This window comes from Cnephaeus nilssonii, assembly GCF_951640355.1.
Source record: "Cnephaeus nilssonii genome assembly, chromosome: 6".
NCBI lineage: Eukaryota > Metazoa > Chordata > Mammalia > Chiroptera > Vespertilionidae > Cnephaeus > Cnephaeus nilssonii.
In genome coordinates, this window is record NC_137077.1 from 36,157,263 (window position 1) to 36,184,698 (window position 27,436).

General features: G+C 41.0%; 1 protein-coding gene across 1 annotated transcript in view; it reads right to left on the reverse strand.

Annotated features, from left to right (window-relative positions):
- The window catches only part of TMTC1 (transmembrane O-mannosyltransferase targeting cadherins 1), a 234,133-nt gene that overhangs the window by 14,492 nt on the left and 192,205 nt on the right, over positions 1–27,436 (reverse strand). The window contains exons 13-16 of the mRNA XM_079774298.1: positions 16,629–16,737; positions 4,897–4,999; positions 1,714–1,849; positions 849–993 (exon numbers count right to left, since the gene is read on the reverse strand). Of these exons, the coding sequence (XP_079630424.1) occupies positions 849–993; positions 1,714–1,849; positions 4,897–4,999; positions 16,629–16,737 (493 nt within the window). The remainder of the gene's footprint in view (positions 1–848; positions 994–1,713; positions 1,850–4,896; positions 5,000–16,628; positions 16,738–27,436) is intronic.

Here is a 27,436-nt window from a genome sequence, read left to right on the forward strand (position 1 = left end):
GGAGGCATTGGGAAACACCCCAGACAAAAGTGCTGAGCATCTGTTTGTGACACACAGAGAGGGGCAAATCGCCACAGCATCGAGGCTTTAACTTCTGTTGCCTGTTTATTTATGTATGTGCATGCATTTCCATGTGAATGGCGGGAACGTTAAAAATATCCAATGAAATGACTTGTGCCTTTTTAAAAAGTTGACTAAATATGTCAAAAGAGAAATGATTTCCTGTGTTTTATAACAAGGTAAGTTTCATGTGCTGCAAATCTAAGGAAAAGAGGTATTGATCCAAAATTGAAATAAAAAATATTGTTGTTGTTAATTTCCCTGACTTTGAAAACCATACTGTGGTTATGTTAGAGAATGTCCCTATTCTTAGGAACTATATGCTGACTATTTAGAAATCAAAGGAATGAGACCTATAATTCTCACGTGGCTCAGGAAGAAATGACATTTATTAATAATATGTTTATGCACATAATACTTGCCTAAATATGCACATGTATACAAATATGTCATACACATAGATACATACATACATACATACATGAGAAGGTGGTAACAAATGCATAAAAATGCTGAAAACTGATCAATCTGGGTGAAAGCGGATACGGGAGTTCCTTAATATTCTTGCAAATTTTTGCAAGTTTAAAATTATTTCCAAACAAAAATTTAAAAGTATTTTTAGCATCCATGTCTTGTGTAAATGGCTCTAACAGTGGTTAAATGGATATTCATAACATGGATATCGTATAGCAATTCCGGTTCCCGTTCTGAGGCCTACTGACTACAGCTCCCTCAACTGCACGCTCTGCGTCTGCTCCCAGCCTCATGTGCTTAGCCCACGCACTCACCAGGGCCAGGCGGAGTTCCCGGTGAGAAGGCTGAAGTGCCGCAGCTTCCCGGTAAATCTGCAAGGCCTCTTCGTATCTGCCGGTGTTGTAGAATAGTGCTCCCAAAGGCGACAGTGTCTCCGCTTTGCGTGCCACCTTCAGGGCGCTGAGTTTTAAGAAAGGTGAATTAACGCTTTCCTTCTGATAGGCACATTTCCAAAGGTCAAAACTTAGGGATGGCTGTCCAGGTTTGAGATTTTGTGCCAATATGATCTTTGTTTGTATATCAAGAAGAATGTTTAAACAACATCGCAATGCCATTCCCTGACTATATGAACAGCTCTATTGGCCTAACAGAGTGGAAACTGAGCCCCCAGGGTCTATTCCATCAATGGCGATAGACTTGTTGTGATGTGTGCATAATATTTCATTTATATCCACTTTTGAAACTGCTATTGGTGCATTGGGTTGCAGTCCATCACTTCAGAAAACAGTGGGAATTAAATTCCAACCTTGGTTTAGCACCAGGTTCTAACCAGCAGGCAAGAAATTCATTAACTGGGATACCACCGACAGTGTTGCATTGTTCTCTTTGGCGATAAGAATCTGTATTGCCTGCATTGGCAAAATTTGTTAGCATTCTGATAATATACCTGTCCCAATGAATTAAAAATTGGATGCTGTAGTCAATAATATCATAAAAATAGTCCAGGGACAGGTGGTTACTAGCTTTATTGTGGTGATCACATCGTAAAGTATATAAATGTAGAATCACCTAAAACTAATATATCATCTGTACTTAAAAAAATTAAAAACATTTTTTTAAGTTGATGGGCAATTGCAGAGGTCTTAGTGCGACTTATAAAGTGGAAGGGAGGACGTTTACCGTTTGTACCACTCTTCAGCCATGCTGTTGTCTCCTAGAGACCTGTAGAGCCTCCCCAGGTTCACCATGGCCACGTCATGACTCGGGCTAAGTTTGATGGCCTGCTGGTAATGGGCCACTGCCTTCTCGGGAGAGCCTGTAACCAGAGGTGCGTGAGTAAGAGCAGAACATGCCTTAATTATAAAATACACGAGGGCTTTAATTTCTCTTCTGATGTAGACCATTCTTCTTACAGAGCCATGCCATCAATTATTCAGCATGTGAATTACCGTGCATTCGGCCTTCTTCTCCTTGCCACTGCCTAACTTTGAGCCATTTATTCATTCCCATTTCCAAAGAAATTAACAATAAAAAAGCAATAGAAACTGTTAGGCAAATTCTTGCACTCCATTATGCTCTGCTTGGAGCTCTCGCCCCTCCCGGTGATTTCCTGTTATTCTCATTGTAGGTTTCATGATTAACGGCCTTTGGTTTCCAGCAAACAACCTAACCCAGTTTCCAGGGACTGTCTCCACCTGGCCTCCACCTGTGCCTGGTCCCACGGGTTACTCTGATTGACCCCTTATAAGAGACATAAATATCCCACTCCCCCTACTCTGCCCCGCTGATGCCGTTTTGGCCTCAGCCCTTCTGCTAGCAGATATAACAATAAATCTATAATTCATAGTTCTTTACCCCTTTTGGCCTCATGCGTTCTTTTTTTGATGACCCTAACAGAAACTAAAACCCATTTCTTTTAATATATATATATATATATATATATATATATATATATATATATATATTACATATTATTAATTTTAGTCAAAGTGTTTTCTGGCCATTACCCTAGCTAATATGATGCGTTGAGATTATCAGTGGTTGTTATTTATAAAGATATGTTGCTACTCATTATGCCAAAACATGAAATTGGCTATTATAGAAAGAAAACTGTCCTGAAGCAATTTTTAAGGGTCTTTCTCAATTACTATACTATAGCAGCGCCCCTGAAACACTGCTTTAAATAAGCATGTATTGCAGGAAGAGATTAACCAAAAAACTTATATGCATACTAGAAGCCCGTTGCACGAAGTTTCGTGCAATAGACTTTTCCTTCACCTGGCTGCCGGCACCAGTTTTCTGCCAGCAGCAGTTTTCCTCTGGCCACCCGCCGATCGGAGTGCCTCCAGCCAGCACGATCGGCCACCCCGAGAGGAACTCTGATTGGGAGGCGCTCCGATCGGCGGGTGGCCAGAGGAAAACTGCTGCTAGTGGAAAACTGGTGCCGGCAGGCACGCAATCGGCCACCCCGAGTTCCACCACCAGCGTCATCCGCTGACCCCATGGGTCCTTCCACAGCGCCTGCCGTTTAGGCAGGCGGGAGGAGCGGGGGTCGAGCCAATCGGCCACCCTGAGTCCCGCCCCCGCGCCTCCAGCCGGCCCAATCGTGGGCATAGCAGAGTGATGCAATTTGCATATTACCTTTTTATTATGTAGGATATGCATAACCCATGAACACAGACAACAGTATAGTGAAGGCCGGGGGAGGGGGTAGGAGTGGGTTGGAGGGGGGCAATTGGAGGAAAAAGGGGACATCTGTAATACTTTCAACAATAAAGATAAATTAAAAGTAAATAAATTAGCATGTATTAACTGTACCTAAAAATATTTTTAATCACATATTTTTAAAAAGTATTTATTTTAAAAAATAATGCCACCTGGCATTTGTCCAATACATGGTACATTTTAAAACACTTTAATTAAGTGATCTCGTATGATCTTTGCAGGTATTTTTGATGCTATTTATCTGCCTATTGATACCACTTAGTTGCCTCTTGGTATTTAGGAGCTATTTTAGGGTAAACACAATTATTGCTTACAGATACAGACACTAAAGTGCAAAGACATTAAGAGACTTGACAAGGATCCCAGGGCAAGTGAAGGTAAAGGCCAGAACTAGAATCACGTCTCTCCAGTCTGATAAGGTTCTCCAAAGAAGCTTCCTGGGAGAGTATGTCTAGGTAATCGAGTGGTAGAAGAGTCTAACGTTTAAAGGGAGTGGGGCGTTATGACCCGCACAGGCATCTTCTCAAGCCCACCTTTTCTGAAGTTTAAGTAGGAGTGCCGGATTACTGGTGATAGGGAGAATTTCACCAGTATAAAAACAGAAATACAGAGAAAGTAGTGGGGTGATATATAGTATTGTCAGTGATGTTTATTGGGGTGGGGTTTTTTGTTGAAGTAGAAGGAAGAGGACTAGATCAGGCAAAGGGTGTCTTCTGGTGTTTACATCTTTGTGTTATGGGCTTTATTATTATTATTATTATTATTATTATTATTATTATATTGCTAATGAACCAGCAGGTGGCACTACAAAACCATTTTACATGAAAAAATATGGGAAGTTTCTTAGTGTATCACAATGTAAATTTATGTTCTCTAAAACAGAAGAACTTCCAACATCCTTCAAAATAAAACCCTTTTGAATATTTCATACTGACAAAATAATTAAAATTAAATTTTACTGCAGGGCAGGTGGCAGGCAGTGTAATAGTCAATGGAAACAAGTAGTGCTTTTGCATTAAATTCAAATGTCTTTTTATCTTTATTGTGTTCATAACATGCCAACAGTATATGGAGCACAAGTCATAAAGAAAACAGAATCCCTGCTCCATGAAGTTTCGCATTAAGTAGGATGGAGAAAGTGTATTTTACATAGCACTGTCATATAAGAATACTTTATCAATTACAATAATACAGTTTCTGTAACGTATACCACACGAGAAACAATAAAACAACTCTGGAGGCTTTTTAAAAAAATCAGTTGCAGAAAAGTATTTACCATCTGCCAGTAACTAGATTCAGAGCAGGTTGTGCATCATTGTAGAGGAACATTTCATTATCATAGATTTATAAACTTGTATAAATGGTACTCAAAGAAGAGCCATTACATCATCAAGACTACTTCCTGTCTCCTGGGGAGTTTTCCCTAGAGATATGATTATGAGAACTGGCCAGTTTCATTGAACTGAGCCTGAAGATTTAGATAAATGACAGCTCCGTGGCTCACTGTGACTGTCAGTGGTGTGAGCATCCTGCCAAGCCCAGTGAATTTTACTTCAGAGGCATTATTTGGGTGGTTGCCATTTTGTTCGAGAGAATTACCTAATCTCAACAGAACAGATTCTCTCTAATTTCACTTACCAGTATCAACTAAGAAAACTCCATAGTTGTTGTGTAAGTCTGAGCTATCTGGACAGTTCTTTATTCCAGCCTGGTACATTTCCTCAGCTTCCTTAAATCTCTCCTTTGCAAGAGAATAAAGAAAAATAAATGAGAAAGTTGAAAGAATTAACAATAAACTGAATAGTAGAAGTGAGAAAAGCAGGAAATAATTTACTGAGCACCTACTATGCAATGGGCACTGAGATCAACACGAGGTACTCTTCTGAATTAAAGTCAATGATAACTGCATACACACCTACAATTCATACCTGTGCTTAGTTCCTTTACGGCTGCCTCCTGCACACCTCCCACTGGGGCTGTGCCCGCAACCAAGGTACATGCCCTTGACCGGAATCGAACCTGGGACCTTTCAGTCCGCAGGCCGATGCTCTATCCACTGAGCCAAACCGGTTAGGGCAATACCTTGAAAATTTTGAGTTTCTACTGTTACCACCTGACCAGTGTTAATGTTTGGCACTTATGCCAAGTCTTTAGTTTTATAGGATTTTAAAATATTTCATAAGGCACTTTTAGATACACTAACATAGTCATGGTAAAAACAACAACAACAATAACAGTTATTAAAACTATAATAGATGAGAAATAAAAGAATATCAGAGCTGGAAAGAACATTAATAGATACTAATGAATTACCATTTTTAACAAATAGAGAAACTTGGGTACAAAATGTTTGCCCAAGACCTCATAGCTACAAGGGGACAGAGCAAAACCTAGGTTTTCATTGAACATTCAGGGAATTGGTAACCCCTGCATAAAATAAGTTTCTGGAAATAAACAAGAGTGTCTGGCATCAAAAGAAACAATTACACTTTTGGATATCCATCCATCCATCCCCTCAACAAATATTTCATGAGCACCATCCATGAGCCAAATATACAGTTGAGACAGAAGAGTGAATGAGACAGACACAATCCTGCCCTTACAGACAATTAAGTGGGATTCAAACAAGAAGGAAACCTTGCAATGTATGGTGACAGTGTCATATGAGGGGAAGCAAAGGGTGCTTGGGAGGCAACAAGAAGTGACACCCAGACTTGGGGTTGGATAGGTATTGCACACCCATCATGATCCAAATACCCATGGATGCTGGTGACCATGAACTCTAGCAGCTGTGTAACTTAAAGATGTGCTTGAAAAAAATCTACGGCTGCTTGAGACCTTAAAAACATCCTTATAACTAAATTGTGGGAGAGTTGAAAGGCATTTTTCCTGAAAGAAACAAAGTTGATATCTTCACATTCCAACTTGCTGAAGTCAAATATAACAGTTAACAACAGTTTTCAAGTGCAATTACTGTTTTACCTGATTTAATTTTACTTTTCCCCCCATTTTCTGGCTGCTCCAAAATAGACAAAGAGATCACCTTTTTCATCTAAAACTTCTCTTATGTTTGGCTTTATATGCTGGGTTTCCATTAGAAATTCAATTTTCAAAGTCCAAAGAAATAATGGGATTTAAAAGACCGGGCGTGTCAGAAGCAAGTAATCATACCTCTGTACTCTTGGTAACCCCCAAGGGCAGTCTAGGACTCTGGCTCTATGAAAAATGTCTTCAATATCTGTCTTTCTTTTCCTTTCATTTGACTGTAAATTTCAAGGAATGATTAACTCCATGTATTGAAAAATGAAAGAAGAAAAATACTGCAGAAGAAAAATACCTCCTAGGTATTTATTTAAAATAAATTCAACCTTCTCTGGAAAGACAATGCATTTATCTTAAAAAGTAGTAGTATTCAATCCCTGAAGCTCAGTTTCATGCACTCACTTTTATTTGCCTCTTCTGGCTAGACATCCTGACCTAAGCCTGACCATTCGTAGTGTCTCCTGATTTGTAAGATCCAGGAGAAATGAACATAGCTATTTATAGAACAACTTTAATTAAAAATGCTTGGGACCCAGAGAATGGGTCTGACAAAAAATACCGTCTGCTGTACATCCGAGTCCCCGACCAACTGCTGCGCTGCCTCAGCATGAAATCAGCCTTCAAGGGCAGTGGCTTAAAATGGGCAGCACACAGCCATGGCTCCTCTCCGAGGCTCCGAAGCTTTCCAGTGGGGTGGAAATAAAATGGGCCTTAGGGGAGAAATAAAACGTACGCAACATCTCCACTTTTCACATGCTGTAATTACCCAACATGGTATGCTTTCTACCTTAAGCGGGGAGGGGAGGAGTGAAAAGTAGATCTTCTGAACAAGGAACTCTCTTGAACAAACTGATAAGTTTGGAAAACATTTCTAATAATTCAAGTGCAATAACCAGGAGGACAAGTGGATTAATGCAGCGATCCTCAAACTTCTTGGTTTTAGGACCCTTTTGCACTCTAAAAACTACTGAGGACCCAATAGAGCTTTGTTTATGTGGGCTACAAGTACTTACCACAGCAGAAATAAAGCTGAGAAATTTTAAAAATATTTATTAGTTTATTTAAAATGATAGTAAACTCAGATATAAGACATTTTTGTGAAAAATAACTATATTCTCCAAAGCAAAAAAAAATTAGAATAGTGACATTACTTTCTATTTTTCTGCAAGTCTTTTTAATGCCAAGCCTAACAGAAGATAGCTGGATACTCATATTTACTTTTATGCTCAATCTGTTTTTTAGTTGAAGTACCTGACGTATATGTTTTTTAGTTGAAAAAGGGGATAATATTTTAATAGTTTTTTCATGATTGTGGTTACATCATGTAGCCTCTAAAAAACTACTGTATACTCATGAGAAAATGAGAATGAAAAAGGCAAATTACTTGCTGGTACTATTTTGAAAGCTGCATGGACCTTCTTGGACCTCGGGGTCCCCTGCAAACACTGTGATCAGCTGGCCTGTAACAATGTGTACTTACTGTACAGAAGTTACAGGGTGTGGTATTCCAACAATGTGAAGGGCCTACAGAGATGGGGACTAGGGTATTGTTCTCATGCCCTGACATTATGGTCATGCATCTGAACTACTTTCGAGAAGTACTTTCACTCTAGTCAATGACATGAGCACACAGAGTAATAAGGTACGCCCCCCCCCCCCACCATCAAACCAATGACTTTATTTTGTTTATTTTTTATTTGTGACAAAGATGCCTAAAATGCAGGTCTCCTGATAACAAGTCCCAGTGGACTTAGTGCAAACCACATAGCCCCGGTTACCCAATAATATATGGAGGAAGAGCACCGGGAAGTACTTGTTGCAATTTTGCTATCCCCTTATCAGATACTGATTAAGTCTTGGACAGAGATCTGAGTTCTTGAAAAGAGGATAGAAACACACATACAACATTAAACATGGAGAAGATTAGAGATCCTCTCCCTTTCAGAAAAGTCATAACTTTATTATGACTAATAAATGACTTTATTTGCTATGACAAACCTGGGAAGTTTAGGACCAATGGAGGTGTTTAAACTCATGTCAGTGACTTCCCTGAGAAAATCTTCAAGACACAGCAGTTTAAAACGCAAAGCAAAGGTGTGTGCTTTCTCACCCTCTTCTTTGCTTTTCCTTTTCATAAAACGTTTCTTTCACCCATCAGTCATCAACATGAACGTTTATGAGAAACATGCTGTCAATGTTTGATGTCTAACTCTCCTTCACATTCAACTAAAACGAATCAATTAACTTGGCGATCCTCCACACCACAGAAATGTTAGGTATTTCTCAGCCTGAATTTTCTCATCATCCAGTAGACTGTGGTCAACACCACCCTGTGACAGTTTCAGGTGAGAGAAATATTTTAAAGAGGAAATACCAAGAATAATAAAAAGAAGCACACACACACACACAAAAAGTATGACAAGAGTAAGCAACTACAATTATGCTAAGTGAAATAAGTCAGTCAGAGAAAGATAAATATCACATGATCTCACTCATTTGTGGAATATAATGAACAACATAAGCTGATGAACGAAAACAGATCCAGAGACAGAGAAGCATCGATCAGACCGTCAAACCTCAGAGGGAAAGCAAGAGAGGGTGCGGGGGAGGAGGAGAGATCAACCAAAGGACTTGTATGCATGCATATAAGCCTAACCAATGGACACGGACACTAGAGGGGTGAGGGCAATGGGTGGATAAGGACACATATATAATACCTTAATCAATAAAGAAAAAAAAAGAGTAAGCAACTACATGGGTATAACTCTGTTAGGAGGCCTGGAAAATAGAAAAAAACCCACATTTCCTAAAATTACAGCTTCCTTTTATGCCATTTCATCCTCATTCTTTGCATTTCTAGGCACAAGACTTTCTTTCTATTAGAGAAAGACACCTCTACTGTTTTCCACCTCAGAGCTGCACATGGTCTATTCCCTCTGGCCAGATAGCTTGTGCTATTCATTTTTTCCTAATCTATAAATTTCCATTTTTTACAATCTATAAATTCTTCAGGTGTCAGATTAAATGTGACTCTTTGGCCACTGTCCCCACTCCCCACATACCCCTCCCCACATGAGGTTAGGTCCCCTTAACATTCCCACTGGTGCTTTCCCTTTGCACACTTGTCACAATTGTGTTAGATATTGGGGAGGGGGCCAACAATGTAACTCTTCGTTTAGGGGTAGCCTTACTTTCTAGCTTCTAAATTCCATAAGGATAAGGTGCATCCTTTGCTGCTTCCAACAATCACTCATGCTTGGTGGTAGCTAGACGCTAAATAAATGTGTATTGAATAATTAAATCCATGAATTCTTAAAGTGGGGTCCAGTACAAGTTGACTTGGCCACACACGCAATGCTATCCATGGCTGAAAATACCCCAAAGGGGGCATTTTTAGAAGGACAGAAATTGACCCTGACCCTGTTAATGCTGATCTACACTTCCAACATATATTTTATTGTTCCAATTTTCATTCTTATATCAGGTGAAGTCATATTCCAAAATACAAGAAAGGAAATATTTTATTTTAAGTGTTATCAAATTAATTAAATGAGTTTTTCAATAGGCTATAAACCTGGGGCTAGCCATAATTTGCAGCGAGTGAGAGTCATAAACAATGTTAATTTTATTTCCTTTACTGCTAGTGTATTGCAAGCTATCTAATCTATGGCAAGAATGAGCTGGTTAAAAATGATGGTGGGTCTGTAAATGTTTATCATCCTATCTGTGAAGCTGGAGTACAGCCAGTTCTGAATGCTAATGGAGAACCAGAGGAGAGGAGCAAGCCAGAGACCACCCTGACTTTGAATCTAAGAGTTTATTTTTTGTTCTTTGTTTTCTTTTTTTTTGCTGTAATAGACACATGAGGGGATTAGCTTTCTTCTGGGTCCTTTTATGTATCTAATTGCTATGACAACTCTCCCCCGTGGGTTTCCTCTATCACTCCTCTTCTCCCTTCTGGCCCCTAGTATACCCAATCTCACAAACGATGACCCTTACCACAGTCCGGTCACTGGACCCCAGCATCACACAATGAAAGCTGTGGGTGACCAGTGGAGAGATCAGGCTCTAGTCCAGGTCCTGACACTAGTTGTTTGTAGGATCTTGAACGGTACTTAATTCTGTCCACCTCACTTTTTATATGTAAAGTGAAAAAGGTAAAAGATACTTTAAGATTTCTCCTCCCTATACTAGTCTTCATTTCCCCCTCAGAGAAATCACCTACTCATAATATGGTTTCACTTAATTGAAGTCCTAAATCTATCTTTCCATCCCTGATCTCTCTCACTGCCATCTGTCCATATGCTATTTTCATTCAAATGTTCCGCTAACATTCAAGATGTGAAGAGTGTACACATGCTGGTGGCAGAGCATATTGGTACCACTCTTTTGGAAAGCAATTTAATGACGTATCCCAAGAGCCATTTAGTAAGATATCTCGACAAAACATGCTAATCCTCTCTGATATGGGAATTCTATTTCTAGGAATCCCTCATTAGGAAACCACTCAGAATATTGTTTTTAAAAAGCCGTAAGAAAGATAAAGTTCACACACACACACACACAGACCCCAAGACCAACAGCTAGAATATTATTATTCATATTACAATGCATCATTTTGATGAACTGGTATGCAGCCATTAAAATTATATTTATGAAGGCCATTTAACACCATGAAAATGCATACCACATTATGTATAATTTAAGAGCAAGTGAAAAGAACAGAATACAAATGATATGTTAATGTAAGCATAGAAACAAAATAAATATATTAAAAAGACCTGCAGGATATTAAAAAAATGAAAGTATTTGTTGTTTCCAGATATTATATTATATTATAGACAAAAGGTATATTTTACTTTCTCTGATTTTTCTACACTTTCCATTATGTTTTTATATTACTTGTGTGACTGGAAAAAAATGCTGAAGCTGATCTCACTTTCTCCCTTCCTAACATCTTGCTCCTCCCTGGCTTCCCCGTAGCTACCAGTGGCCATGAATCTTCTCAGTCTTTTAGCACTCTGCCCTGGAGTTCTTACTTATCTATTTTTCTTTCCTTTCAGCCTCCTCATGCAGATAGTCTTTCAGTACAAAGGGATCCTTTTTCCACAGTAGAGTTTAGCCATTCCCACACTTTCTTCCTGAAACAAGGCTCTCAACCACTCACACCACCTGAATGCATGAAAAGCCTCCTCCTCACATATATCCACCGGATCTTCTTCCTCACATCTTTAAAAACCCATTCCTCAGACATTTAACCTTTGCTTTCTATTATACATCAATTTCAAAAGTGTGCTTCATTTTGGGCCTTAATATATTCCACCATAGAATGTCTTTTCAAGCTTATTAACCTATTTTTCAAATGCCCCCTTCTCAGATTCTCTACTCTGTCCAGATTTACTTACTTACTACCTTCAGGTTCCAACACAGTGAGAAATACAATATCAGTCACAGAAAAAAACCTAGAAGGTATCATTACACTTGTGGTTTTATTGGCAGTGAGGACAGGAAATGGTGTCAATAGACGGCAGCATGCTTATAGTAATAGGAGGGCACGCCAACTGGACCTTGTTTCCTTTTTTTTTTTTTTTTAATAGAATCACAAACTTAGATCAAGGGAAAGATTTTAGAATGAGTCTGACAAAGTGTCTCAGAACATCCTTGTGTATAAGACTGAGAGAGGTGAGCTAGATGATAATATAATTCAACGAAATAGCCAAAATTTGGATAACTGTACATAAAAGAGTCTTGGGTAAAATTGAGGTCAACCTGGAGAGAAAATTCTACAGACACAATGTGGGCTTTCTACCTGCTACTGATCTAGGCAACATTGTTTTATTTTAAAAATGTAAATAAATACCTAGAAGCTATTCTTACTCAATTTGCCAACTGAAATAGCTGGAAAAGGTAGTAAAATGAATGGCATAAAAAAGGACTAAAAAGTCTTAGAACACCTGAAATTTCAGGCTGATATAAAGAAACAGAGATTAAAGATGGATAAAGATGAATTCGTTCATACAGGTTACGAAAAGTTGCCTGCAAAATGAGTGAGACCTGGATTAACAAACCTTCACATTTTTAGGGATTTCAGTGGAATGAATCTCCAATCTGAGCCAGAGCATCACGTGGAAGCTAAACAACTAGCATTATTCATTTTAGGGTGTGATAAAATAGATACACAGGATCTCAAGACAGGAAAGTAAGTATTTCTATTCCATTTGGGAGCCATATTGTCATGAAGAAAATAGATAATCCAGAGGCCAGACAAATCAACATGACCAGAAGGAAAGGAAAGCATTTAGAAACCAAGGTAAATGAGAAACAAGTTGAAAGAAGTGGGGTTGGATTAGAAAAGAGATAATTAATCTGGCTGGTGTGGCTCAATGGTTGAGTGTCAACCCATGAACCAGGAGGTCACAGTTTGATTCTCCGTCAGGGCATATGCCAGGGTTGTGGGCTCAATCCCCATTGTGGGCGTGCAGGAGGCAGCCAATTGATGTTTCCCTCATTGATGTTTCTCTCTACTCTCCCTTCCCCTCTCTAAAATCAATAAAAATACATTTAAAAAAATTAAATCATGTATAAGCAAACTGAATATCTAAGGCCACTCCAGGCTTCTGCCTGTTTTGAAAAAAATAAAAAAATAGATAATTAGAGAAGTGACAAAGTAATTGTGCTCATAAGCTGTGGTCAAGAAGCTCTCTGTTGCCCTTGGCCCAGAGGAGAGCAAATTATAGGACTGGGGATTTCAGCTCAGTGTAGTAAAGAGTTTTCTAACATTAGCCTGCCCCTGCGCACCCCCCATGCCCCCCACAACCCTGCAGTAAGCATGGCTGTCCATGTGCACAGGTGGCCCGGAAGATAACCTGTGAGGGGAGAGTTTTACAAGTATGTCTTAGATTGACGAAGGTTTGTAAACGTTGCTTTCGTATACCCTGGATGTTTGAAACTGTGGAATGCTGTTAAACAAGGTCGTGACACACAAAAAATGAATTCACCTTGCTGCCAAAGAATGTGAAGCTAGGTGGACTTTCTTCTAATAGTTTCTCTGTGCCTTGCTTCAGTATCTGAAGCACCTTTTTATCATTAAAGAACTCAAAACATGAAGACAATATGTTGAAAAAGAGGGAGGCAATCCCGAGTTATATTCATCGGCTGCTCTCTTTGACGTTAAAATCAACTGCCCAAAAGAGCAGAACAGAGAACCTTCCACTCTTTCAATTACATTCTTAGATCTCACAGCATTTTTCATTTGAACCTAGAATAGGAAAGACTGGCAGAAGATGTGACCTTTGCATGTTAGTAAAGGTCATGGCCATAGTCACAATATGGTTTTTGTAACAATTCTTCATAACTTCAGCTATGCAATGACTTTATATCAACTTGCCATTGTGGTTCACAAAAATTTATCATATAATTGATTTTATTATTTATTATTTTTATTTTTTAAAATATATTTTTATTGATTTCAGAGAGGAAGGTAGAGGGAGAGAGAGAAACATCCATGATGAAAGAGAATCATTGATTGGCCACTTCCTGCATGTCCCCAGTTAAAACCTGGGCATGTGCCCTGACTGGGAATCAAATCGTGACCTCTTGGTTCCTAGGTCGATGCTCAACCACTGAGCCACACCAGCCTGGCAATCTGCTTTCCTTAAAGAAACTTGCAGTTTTGCAAGGAAAATAAACCTCAAAAACTGTTTAAATTATAGTTCAAGGTATTAATTTAATAAAATATGATTAATTAATATGTGTTTCCTAAAAAGTTATAAGAGCGCCAAAGAAATATAACTCACCATGAGATGGGAAGGTGGAAGAATGTTGAGAGAGGAAGTGGAAGTTGACTTGGATCTTGAAAAAGGGAGAGTTGAAGGGGAGAGAAAGAAAAGATGCCATTATAGAAAGATGGAACTGCGTGAATATCTGTATAGAGCTTCCCCAAAACAAAATACTGGGTTATTACTAGTATTAGGTAAGTGATATTGTCATTTATCTTAAGGGCCATTTTCATCAAGAAGAGAAATTTAATGTTTATTAGCTGTTCTGTGAGTTGTGGTGAAAATATGAATGGGAACTACTAATGTAATGCCTTATTTATTTGTTTACTTATTTACACCTTATTATTCCACAAAGAAACTGAAGCAGCTTTCAAAAATATAGAACATACACTGAATAAAATAAATTATTAAGGAACATGATAATAAAGCCAGGAGTAAAAGCAGCACACACAGAAAAGCAGATTGTAGAGTCCAGACTGGTTGTTAGTCAAAGGTGGGGGGCAGGGGATGGGAGAGATTTAACTCTTCTTGTATTTGCAAGGTTTATCATGCATCAGATTAAAAAGAAAACAAAAATCTTGCAATTCAACAGCCTAGCCTTTCCTAATACTGAAACATGAGAGAAATTTCTCCCTCGGGATGTCATAAAGAAGCCACTGAATGCTGTAGGAGGCGCTGGCCTCAACCCCATCCCCGACCCGATGGTTATAATGAGCAATTTCACATGCTCTTCCTCAGTGGAGGACAAAAGCATCATGCTGAGGCACAGTTCAGCTACAAAACAGTGTGGCCCACCTGCCCAGCCCCCCTTGTAATATAAGAGTAAATTTAGAACATGTGCTAGATTGGAGGGGCTCCATGTTCTTCAGTTCATATTGACTCATTTATTTAAAATGTATTGATTGCATGCAAGGTGACAGATGTGGGGAGATAACCATGAATAAAACCCGACAGCCATTCTCATGGAGTTAAGTATCCTGGTGGTGGGAGAAGGATCACAGACAAATAAATACATGTGAGGCGGTGATAAACACTATGGGGAAAAGAAAGGCAGGGTAAGGTGATAGAGAACAAGTCGGGCAGTGTGAGGTTAATATTTAGAACGGTTAGTCACAGACAACCTCTCTGATATGGTAATGTCTGGGCTAAAACCAGCGTGACACAGGGAAGGAAAGTAAGATATGAGAGAAAAGTGTTGCATGCAAACGGAACAGTTAGTGCAAAGGTTCTGAGTGAGAAGCATGCTTGGCAAGTCTGAGTAGCTGCAAGACAGCCAGTCAGACATAGGCAGGGTGAAGGTCTTCTTATCAAAATAAAGGACCCAGGATGAGGTGAGAAAAGGGAATAATGATGGAGCCAATGATTTCCTCAGAAAATCCCCACTGTGTCTGTTTCAGTATAAGCCAAAGGCAGCTGAGGTCTGCCAGAGTATATCATAGAATATCACGGTCATCATTTTAGCTTAAAATATTGTGCTAAAGCCTGCATTAAAATCATCCATTATAGACATGGGCTTTTTGCTAAAGCCCACTTACATTATATGTAGAGTATTAGAGCAAGACGACTAGCCTTATCATTTCTGATACTTAAATATTCATAGAATGCTTTGATTTTGTTTCCCAGTGAAACCTGCAAATTGCACCTCTATGAACCTGACATGCAGTACCAAGTCAATCATTACATTTCAGCCAACTGAGGGTTCAGGGTATCTTTCAAAGACGCTGAGTTTGATTTTAAAGACAATCTGGCAATTGCATGATAGCAGAACCTACTGTCTATTGAGGGCACTTAAGTGTGTCAACAAAACTTATCATCATTTTAGAGAACACAACTTACATTTGTTTCCCCACAGCAGGGGGCAGGCATCCAGGACACTGAAAAGTGGTACCAAATCCCTTAGACACAGGTGAAAAGAAGGAGGGAATGAGATACCCCTCTTTGATGCCGAGAGAAATGTTGTCTCAGGAGCCTGTCCCGTAAGCCTCTGTGACCTTCTAGCCGATATTAAGACACTGGGTCTATAAAATGAGTGGTAATTGGCTCCATATTGACTTTAGAGATCTTAGTACATTAACAATTCCCCAGAAAAATGTGACAAGTAAATAGTAATAAAACCAGCAAATACTGGGCATTCTTCTTGACAGATTTTGTCCCGAAGTAATAGAGAATATGTCAAAAGGCCTATAATGAACTTTTTTTTTTTAACCCTCACCCGAGGATATGATTTTATTGATTTTAGAGAGAGAAAGAGAAACATTGATTGGTCGCCTCCCGTATGTGCTCCTCCCGGGAATCAAACCCACAACCATCTGGTGTATGGAATGAAGTTCCAACCAACTGAACCACCAGGCCAGGGCATAATGGACCATTTTTGTCTAAGGACCACCTCCACTACACAGAGAATATTAGAGTGAGAATACTACACTTGTGATTTTTGTCAAGAAGAAAACTGACATAGAGATTAGTTGTCTAATATGAGCTTATAAACTCAACCATCAGTAGCAAAACTCTGTGAAAAAAAATTATGTGAAATGAAAAGGAAACAATCACCTGCTCAGCCAGTAATGAAGCGAGGCTTGAATACGCATCTGCAAAGTCTGGACCATATCGAATGGAATCTTTCAGTAAAGTGACAGCCTCTTCTTTTTTCTCCTGGGACCTGTAGATTACAAGAGGGAGAGGGGACATCTTTTAATAAAACTTTATTTAAACCTTCTGATTAGACTTCAAGATCTGTTTATGTTAGCAAAGATTAACTGATTCACTCAGGGTATCATTGAAAATGAATTGAACTAACACAGTCTCGAGTCAACAGTTTCTATCTTTGAATTCCTGGTGGAACAAGATGTTAAGACACAAATGATGCTGCAGATTATTCAGTGATTTTTCTACCTTCTATATCCTGCTTCGCCCTTTTGGGGAGCTGTTATTTCATATCTTACAAGTGTGTTAGCCAGAAAGGTAAGCCCTCAGAGCAGCAATGTGGGGACCTTCCCTGGGTGCACGGGAGCCCGTAGCTAGGCTGTGGAAGATGACTTCGGCCCTGTAGTACCAGCTGCATCACTGCGGACTGGGCGCCGAGCCACGCCACCTATCAGGGACAAGCCAGCCAAACTGCCCATGTCAGTCTTTGTGTTTCTAACTAAGAGAGATACATTTTTTACACATAGTTTATAAAATTAGAAATTTTATGGCTGGCTAAGAACAATCGGCTATTTTATCATCATATTTTAATGCAGAATTGAGGCTGCATCTGTGTTCTTCATTTTAATCTTCTCCTAGGGATTATGCTTCTGGTTCATAAAGGACTCAAGGCCCCCACGTTATTCCCATTATTTGGGGTGACAGTTCTGTCTCCTGTTAGTGCCTTGGGGAGACACTGGGTCATTTTCCTGATATCAATATCTTTGAAGCAAAAAAATGTACACGGGCAATGATCAACTTTGCTGCTAGTACAATTTCACAAACACTGATCCCTTGCTAAGTGATAGATATTGTAACTGGCAAAAGAAGTGGAAGGAAGGCTGGAACTCCTGGAACTACAGAGTACAAAGCCAAAAGGTCCCCCCATTTTTTCCCATTACCAATGCTGAATCATGTGCCTATGTTCTTCCTATTTAGAATCAACAATTGTTTCATCAGCAATGAATATCTACCATATGCTCTGGTAAATTTTCATATAACATTATTAATTTTATTCTCACAACAATCCCATGCAGCAGGTATTAGTGTCTTATTATACTAATTTTTCTCTAATGAGAACATTTAGATTCAGAAGAGTCAGGTGACTCATCATATTCACATAATCCATCTTCTGAGTCAAGAGCCAGTGCTCGTCTATCACAGCACTCCTGCTTATTCTACTCATAAATCTACCTCCGTGACCTTGCTGCTCAACGTGTGATTCATGGACCAGTATCACCAACATCACTCAGGAGCTTGTTAACAATGCAGAGTCTCAGGATCCAGCCAGACCCATTGAATCAGAGCCTGCACTTACAACAGATTCTCGGGGAATCTGTACCCATGCCGAGATTTCAGCATCACTGCTCCGTGAATTATCTAAGACAGCTGAAAGTAGCTCCTGCTACAAAACCCCTACAGCTTCAGTCTCTGTAGGACAAAGCTCTACAGTGGGAAAACTAATATTGACTCCCCGTTGTCCAAGTTCCAAGTGTTAGAAGCAGCATATCACAAGGTGATTTTACCTGGAAGATAGTCTTTTATCACAGACCTTGAGGGAAAAAAAAAGTCATGTTTCCAGCGTAGACCTTGCATTTAACTATTCAATTTGGCGAACATTTATCACTGTCTCTGATGTGTTAGCTATTTCCCAAGAGAGGTGGCTGTCCATGACATCCTCCCTTTATTGGGGTCTAGCTAACTCCTACTGGGCTCCTCTCTATGCAAAATATCAAAGTGTGACACCGTGTCCTTAAGTAGATCGTCCTTGGGATGTGTCCTGAAAGTTGCACGGTTATAAAAAAGTTGCATTACAGCTCTCTTGGTGCTGCTTTCTTGTTGATTAATTCACTTAGTCGGCAAACACTTAAAGAGTGCCCATAGGACTCTATAGAAGTGCACATGTGTACTCACTCCTGCGTTTCTATTCTAAAACATTTCTTGAAGTATTCTTCCAGGGGCACAACTTTTTTTAAAAAAATATTTTATTAATTTTTTACAGAGAGGAAGGGAGAGGGATAGAGAGTTAGAAACATTGATGAGAGAGAAACATCAATCAGCTGCCTCCTGCATGCCCCCTACTGGGGATGTGCCCGCAACCAAGGTACATGCCCTTGACCAGAATTGAACCTGGGACCTTTCAGTCCGAAGGCCGATGCTCTATCCACTGAGCCAAACTGGTTAGGGCGGGGGGGCACACAACTTTTTAAATAAAAACTTATTTTTAAATCCTGGTAATTTTACTATTGATTTCATGGCTAGCAGAACTCTTCCTCCAAGGATTTTTTAAATCTTTATTAACATTAATTTGGAGATCCTCTCCAAATCCAAAGGGGGATATGGACTTAGGAAATTAAGGCTGAAAATTAAGTCCCTCAGGACATAATTTAGCTTGGCTAGTCTTCAAGATCTGCAGGGGAAAAACACACACACACAACAATTTGATACTAAAATTTAATGATTTTTCATTTGTCATGCCTCATATCAGTTAGAATGGCAATGCAAGCCTTTTATACAAGAATGCAGTGAGATTAATTACCACTGCATATAGTCCACGAACCTGCATACTTAAGGTCGTCCATTAACATTCTTGTGACACAATAGAAAAGTTAGCATCAAGGTTATTTATAGGGAATGTGGATTCTTTATGAAAAACTGCATTTCTGTGAATCTCTCAAGGGACTGACTGACACTTTCAGGACACCTCTGTCTTTCGCAGTTTTGTTAGTATATGAGCACTGCAAGATGCAGCTGCTGGGGCAGACAGGCCATTTGCTCTGGGCTCTGCACTCCTGGGTGACTGCTTTTCCATGGGAACCTTGGAGAATCAGTCATTAGCTACCAATAGAGTGAGGCACATACCACCTTAACTGATATTTTACAATGCTTTTTACAAAAGCCCAAGAAATCGACATGTGATAATTTTGTTGTTTTGTTTCTGAAAAGGGAGAGGAATAGTAGGCATATTCATATAGAAAGAAATAGAAGATATATTTCTTCTATAGTCTCTCCTTTGCTCACACTTTGGTGGGAATTTATGAAATAGGTGTGGCTTTGACACAGTAACTTACATGGCAGATAATTCATCCATATGGGACTCTCCTTGGTCATATAGTTTCCACATGAGAACTGAACTTCATTTCAACCTGTTTCTGAATAGCATCCCTTTTCATATTTACATTATGGCTCATGTTTCTCTGATACTTAACCCATATTAAAAAATAGGGGCAAGCCCAGCCAGTGTGGTTCACTGGATGAGCTTTGACTTATGAACCAGGAGGTCACCGTTTGATTCTTGGTCAGGTCAGGGCACATGCCCTGATTGCTGGCTCCATCTCCAGTAGGAGGAGTGCAGGAGGCAGCTGATGAAGGATTCTCTCTCATCATTGATGTTTCTATCTCTTTTTCCCTCTCCCTTCCTCTCTGAAAGCATTTCCCCCCAGAGCATGGCTTCCAACACATTTCCTTATATAAAAATATTCATTAATGTCCTACTGCCTACAGGTAGACTCACAGTTTAAAACCCTCTATGATTCAATTCTGACCAATGTTTAAACATGCCCAGGTATCCACTAGTCAAGCTAGTCTGGGTGGCCTTTGATATCTTTTCTACAGAACCTAAGAGATTACCTACTCCTTCTCTAGCCTGACTGTACCTTAAAACTAGGCAGGGTGCTTTTCAAAAGACCTTCCTGTTCTGAGGTGGGGCCTCTTAAGAGGAAGGTCTCCACAGGAATATGACAGCCATCCAGATTTGAGAATTATGGATATAATCTAACCTTTTTGGCTTACAGGAATGGAAACTGAGACTCAGGGGGCCTCGGTGACCTGCCCCGGTCCCAAGCACAAAGGAAGCCGCCCCCCCGCCCCCCAAGTCTGTGCTTCTCAGCCTGGCACTTTTTAAAAAATATATATATTTTATTGATTTTTTACAGAGAGGAAGGGAGAGGGATAGAAAGTTAGAAACATCGATGAGAGAAGAACATCGATCAGCTGCCTCCTGCACACCCCCTACTGTGGATGTGCCCGCAACCAAGGTACATGCCCTTGACTGGAATCGAACCTGCGACCCTTCAGTCCACAGGCCGACGCTCTATCCACTGAGCCAAACCGGTTTCGGCACAGCCTGGCACTTTTGCCTGCCACTTCACAGGTGGCTTGCCCCTCCTCACCACCCTTCTGCTCCCCCAGGAAGCCTTCCCTGACTTAACCAGCTCACAGCATGATGGCCTCATCAGAGCTCGTAAACATGTAACAAAACCAGAAACCACACATATGCTACCTTTTTTATATTTTGCTTTTCTTTTTGTATCTCCATAACAAAATAGGTGGTAGGGGAATCACCGTTAGAAGCCCCATCCTGGCCTCCAAGGGGGCAGATGCTCTTTGTTCTTCAGCTCAACATTCTAAGGAGTAACTGGGCCCAGATTATTTTTCTCTTCCAAGGTCCTGGCAGGCACAGCATGTGAAGGGTTCCCAACACTGTGCCCTGTGGCAGGGTACCAGCCTGTGTATCAGTGAACGTGCCAACCGGGCAAGTTTTTCAAGCTTCATGTTTCCCAACAGTTTGCTGCACATGTACTCTCTGCTAAGGACAGAGTGATTCCTTTGCACCATTTATTTTAATTCCCCTTAAGTGGTATGAATTAGGCATAATTATCTTTATTTTAAATGCTAGCAATCACCATCCCAACAATACAAAACTGAGGTTTGGAGAGCTCAAGTGGTTGGCGCACAGCTCACAGCTACTCTAACACCAGGCCCACGGGCAGGCCCCGCTCCGCACTTTTGTGTCCACTCTCTCAAATGCCGTGCACTCTGTCTGTGACCAGTTTTAAATCCCTTCATAGACAGGACCCATGTCTTATTCATCTTACTTCTCCTATCCCAGTGATCTGCACATAATAGAAATTCAATTGCTCAATTATTTTTTAAAAAGCCATGGTTTTACTATTTTCTCTAGTCCTAGATTTTTTTTTTGTAAATATCCTGAAATAAACTTCCCAATATTCTAATAAAAATTTGACAGTTGAGGATAATATAATTCATTTTATAGCTCTCTTTCTACAACTCATTCAATATTATAGAAGTGATTCTAAGGAAGGCAGAAGTACCCAAGGCTTGGAATCATAAAAAAACTAAATAAATTACAAGTTTAGTGTCCATTTGTTGAGCACTTCCTTCTTACCAAGCACTGCTAAGCGGCTTCTCTACCTTAAGTCTACATAGTAGTTAAAAGCACAGACTCAAAAACCAGGACTGGGTTTGGACTCTACTTCTACCATTTGCTAGCTGAGTTTCTTTAGGCAAATTATTTAACGCCCCTGTGTCTCAGGTTCACAGTAGGTACTATGTATATTTTGGTTTTTATTAACTCATTTAATGTTTCTAAAAATCACCCATTAAAACCTATCTCTCCCTTCCTTAAAATTAAATTTTAAAACAAGCAGAATGTGGTGTTTTTGAAATTCCCTCAAAAGTAATATGCTTTCACATTTTAAACCATTCACAAAAAAATTAGGTTAGATATCAGAGTGATATTAGATATCTGATATCACAATTGATTTTTAATATGATAATCATCATTAAGTACACCAACAAAGAGTGTTGTACGAAATGTAAAATAACACCAGTAACAAACAGAGGCATTATCCTGGAAACCTCATTCCAAGGCAAACACCGGGCTGAGGAGGCCTAAATGGCAGCCCACAGTTCAGAGTCCACTCAGCAGATGGCGAACCCACCCAAAGCAGTGCGCCTTCATTGTTAAGGGTGATGGCTAAGGGCAGGAAAGAATCAGGAGCAATTCTGAGCCTCTTCTTCAGCCAAGCCAGGAAAGCTTCTTAAAAAAGAAAGGCTTAAGCAGTTATTTCCAAGTAAAAAGGTATAACAAGAGAGGCAGACAATTTCAGATAGATACAATGAAACTCCTCAATAATGGGAATTATCTATGTATTCTGACAGCACAGACCACCCATGGGCCAGCAGGAGACAGTGGTAAAACTTCCCAATGCATTTGCTGTGGCTCTAGAAGAAGCTATTTAGGGAAATCAGTAGCCCATTGTCGATGTGAACCCCATCTACAAAGAGCTACTCTGTTATCCATTTACACTGAATCCACAGGTCCATTCGAAAGGGGGAAATAGGGAAAGAACACGTGCCTCTGAATTGACCAAGCATGTGATTTAGGTAACCAAGTCCACAGGCTGTTTCTCTGAATTCAATGGAAAAAGCTTGAATGAAGGAATCCATAACTGGTAAACACATTGATCAAGTCAACCTCAGTACATACCCTGTCCACTTAGCCATGGGCACACTTTCTGTGGAATCAAAGGGGCATGGAATCCCTTAGGAAACCTATGTCACACTAAGGATCCCGAGGACGGTCAGAGCTTCTGTTAGGGGTTCCACTGGCACTGATGGAACTGTCAGGGACACCTGCTTAGGTGAGGGAACTAGGTGGGAGTAAGACTGCTCCAGGGTTAAGTAATGTCTCTTGCCCTCAGCATCCTGCACTTCCTTATCTCCCAAAGACTGATTATCCTCCATGACCTAAAAGATTCCATCTTCACTTTCCCGTGGGTCAATAGTTCTCAAATTTTAGTGCTTAAAAATAATTAAGTGTTTGGTAAAATGCAGGATCCCAGGCCTCATAAGATCCAGTAGGTCCTGGGTAGGGCCCTGGAATCAGTATTCTTTCAAATATATATATATATTGATTTCAGAAAGATAGAAACATCAATAATGAGAATCATTCATCAGCTGACTCCTGCAGCCCTCTACTGGGGATTTAGTTTGCAACCCAGGCATGTGCCCTGACCAGGAATAGAACCCTGACCTCCTGATTCATGGGTTGGTACTCAACCACTCAACCACTGAACCACACCGCCCGGGTCAGTATTCTTAATAAACCCCTCAGGCGATTCTGTTGAAGGTGGTCTTCAGTCTGTGCTTTAAGACACTGACGACCATGAGGGATTTGCCTGATCAATTGATCCTTGATGTAAGGCTAAATGCTACAGGATTAAGAAAGCTTAAAAAGAGAGGGAGAGAGAAAGAAGACCTCCTGGGACAATCTGAGCCAAAGAGAAAGGTCACAGTGGCCAGCCGATCGATACCTCTGGATGGCTGACGAAGTGGGGAGTCTGGAGGTGGAGGGGTACACAGGGGAATACTGCAATGGGAAGAGGCAGTTTTCCCTCTCCTAGAAGCTCTGCTGTGAATGTCCTCTAGTTTGCATCCAAATCCTAGCTCCTGTGCTATCCATATAGTCATCATATATAAATAAAAAGCTCCTAGTATGCTGCAAGCAAAATTCCACTCTCTTAAGTTTCCCCCGGGAACTTCCAAAAGGCTAAAATTCCTGAGAAGGGGTTCCTGGAACCAATAACATCTTCATCATTGATTCCATAAGAGAAACATCAAGTAGAAATTAGATCTTGTTCATAATGTGCAAATCTTGCCATTAAACATTTGTAGCTTCACAGGGAATTTCCCCTTCAGTTCTACAGCAGTGAGACAGCTTCTCTGGTGTGTTAAGTAAAAACATTTGCACCATCTCACTTTCCTGGCTCGATCTCAAGGACAGATATTTAGCAAAAGCAAATAAAACTTCACCACGTTTTCTTTAAGTAATTAAGGACCTGTTAAGTGTCAATTTAGAAAACTTCCTGGACTCCTGTCTAAAATCTCATGACACATTCATTTAAACTGAAAGCAGATGCTTGCTTTGAAAAAGTATTGACATTTTGGGAGAATTTAGGAAATGCCAGTAACAGAAATAAATGGATTTGGCAATCCACTTGGCAGTAGTACCATTTCCCATTAACCACAGTTGTGAGCTTGGAGTGCCGGGCAGCTAGCTCTTTTAATTTCTATTTCTTTGTTAGGGTGTTTGTTGTTGTTGGATCCAAAATCTGACGCCTTTCACAAAGGAAAAAGAGTATATATATATATATATATATATATATATATATATATATATTTTTTAATGTGGTGGTGGGGAGGAGGGGAGCTGGCTGATAGACTTAGCAGCTCTTCTGAAAAACTGAATCATGAAAGTCAAATTGTAACTGTCCAACTGATCTTTTCTTTTCTTTTTTTAAAAATCCTTGCCTGAGGATATTTTTCCATTGATTTTTAGAGTGGAAGAGAAGGGGGAAAGACAGAGAGAAACATCGATGTGAGAGAAACACATCAATTGGTTGCCTCCCGCACGAGCCCCAACTAGGGCCTGGGCCAGGAGGAGCCTGCTACCAACGTACGTGCCCATGACGGGAATTGAACCCGGGATCCTTCAGTCCGCAGGCCGACGCTCTAGCCACTGCGCCAAACCAGCGAGGGCGAGAGATGATCTTTTCAAAGCATACATTTTTTCTGAGGCTCTACTACTATCTTTCCTGTACAGTAAATGTTTAAAAATTGGATCATCCTCCCTGTAGCCTCTTTTATGATCAAGTTTCCTGAGCTCATCTCTGGGTGATGCAATGGAAATACTGCATCTAGGTTACTGGCGTTCACCCTAGTGTTTCTGCTTGACTTTTTACGGAAGCCACACAGAACTGTCTGGAAGACTGATTCATGGTGTGCGGTGGTGGTAAAGAATGAATCTTTTTCTTGAACCCCAAACCCACACTCAGCATTAAGGAGGCCACCTGCCCTCCCCGCAGGGTGGGTTTGCAGGATCAGATTCAGGCACTGGGGCAACAACGGGAGGCAGCTGGGGTGCCCGCCTGTGTGGCCTGAGTGGTCAGGCTTTGGCCGTCTTGAACACCTGTGTCCCAGCTGAACACGGAGGAGATGGAACGACGGAAAGTTCTGATGCTGTCTAGTCACAGGGCAGCAGAGACGGAGACACGGCTCCCGTGCAGACCGGGCACAGGTAGGTTCTGAGGACGTGCTCCTCCTGAGTCCCCTCCTCCTTCGCTCCTGTGAATGGCTCTTGATGTTCTTTGTCATCAGCTCAGAGCGGCCACTGCCCTGAACCCCAGAAGCAGGATGCATGTCCCACGGTGGCCTTGCTCCTGCGTGTAGGGAGCCAGCTCTGAGCCACAAGTGCATGGAGGTGGGCTGGGAGGGGATGGGGACAATGGTCCCAGGCCAGCATCCCTTCAAAGCGCAGGCAAATATTTATTTAACTTCAGCCCTTCAGTGGTTTGAAGGAAGGTATGGAAATAATGCTCTTAGGCTGGGACCTGGAGGAGAGGGTAGCTGAGATAGCCTGACTTGGCCAAGGTTTATTTACCCCTCAGGTAAAGGGCCACGTGGAGGGTGCAGTTGAAGGCACGTCCCTGGTTTTAGGCTCAGGCTGACGGCTGCCTAAATCCCAACTCCGCCCTCACCCGCTGTGTGACTTGGGTTAGATGCTCCATCTCCATGAGCCTCAGTGGCCCAATCTGTGAAATGCGCACATGAATCTCTACCTCTCCAGGTTCCTGTGGGGGTGAAATAAATGCTCACAGGCAGTGAGCTCATCAGAGCGTCTGGCACGTGGGCCGATGCAGGAAATGCTGGGTCCACGGGCTCCTTCCCCCCCTCCACCCAGAGTCCCACCTGGAATTTCTACGGCAGCCTCACTGATTGCTGTCTCAGCAAAGGCAAGATGCTGTTCGAATGCAAGGATTGCCTCTGAAGACAAAAGGGACTTGCACGTTCCTCTTTGTTCTTCTACTGACACTTCAGTCAAGAGATCAAAAACTTGGAGTCATCGTTAAAACCACGGGTTCTTGGAGCTCGAGAGCTTAATAGTATCACCCGCTCCCAGCCCTTATTTCGAGCTAGAGTGAACAGAGTCTCAAGGAGGTTGAATATTGCCTTAAGACCTGCTCATCTGCAGGGGAAGAAAATGTATTCCCTACTTCTCATTCATAATTAATTTTACACTAAGAAGTTCAGCTTCAAATTAGAAGTGAGAAATTATGTCCCTGGGCTAGTAATAATTAAAAATCGCTAAAACTTATTTCATCTTTATTGGGGGCTAGGTCCTATGTTAAGTACTTCCATGCATTCTCGTGTTTAGTTCGTACGAAGGATGTAGTTACTAGTATTATTTCCACGTATAAACGAGTAATGGGAGGCAATGCGTTTTCCTCAGGTTGCAGGCTGCTACATGGGAAGCTGAGATGCAAACTCACTGAGGCCTACAGCTGCTGGGCCTGCGGAGAGTGTGGCAGAGGGGCAGGTTCTTGAGCCAGGAGGAGCACTCTGTGATCTGTCATTCAATTGTCAGTCACTAGTGCTCTTTTCACTTGGAGAAGGAGAGGCAGCAGAAAGGTTGAGGGCAGGTGGCAACATGGTGGGCCTGCTCGAGGGCGGGGAGCCTGGGAGGGAGGCTGGCAGAATTGGTGAGGGGTCACGAAGAAGGGAGGGAGCCTTCGAGTCAAGCTTCACCTCCCCACAGCGCTTCCCGGACAGACCCTGCGGGCCACAGGCAGGTGTGGGGCTGAGGAAACACACAGACCAGGCCTTCCTCTTCCTGTCCTTCCCCTTCTCCTCCTGGACTCTCCAGCAGTTTTAGGTCTGAAAGCCTTTAAATGATCTCTAACAACTTACGTTCCACATTCAGTCTCCGTGTCAGGGCAGAGCTGATTTCCTAGAGGATTTAAGATCGAAAGTGGAGGTGCCTGGTCCCCTAAAGTAAGATGATATGTGCAAGAAGAAATTTCCAGTGATGACCC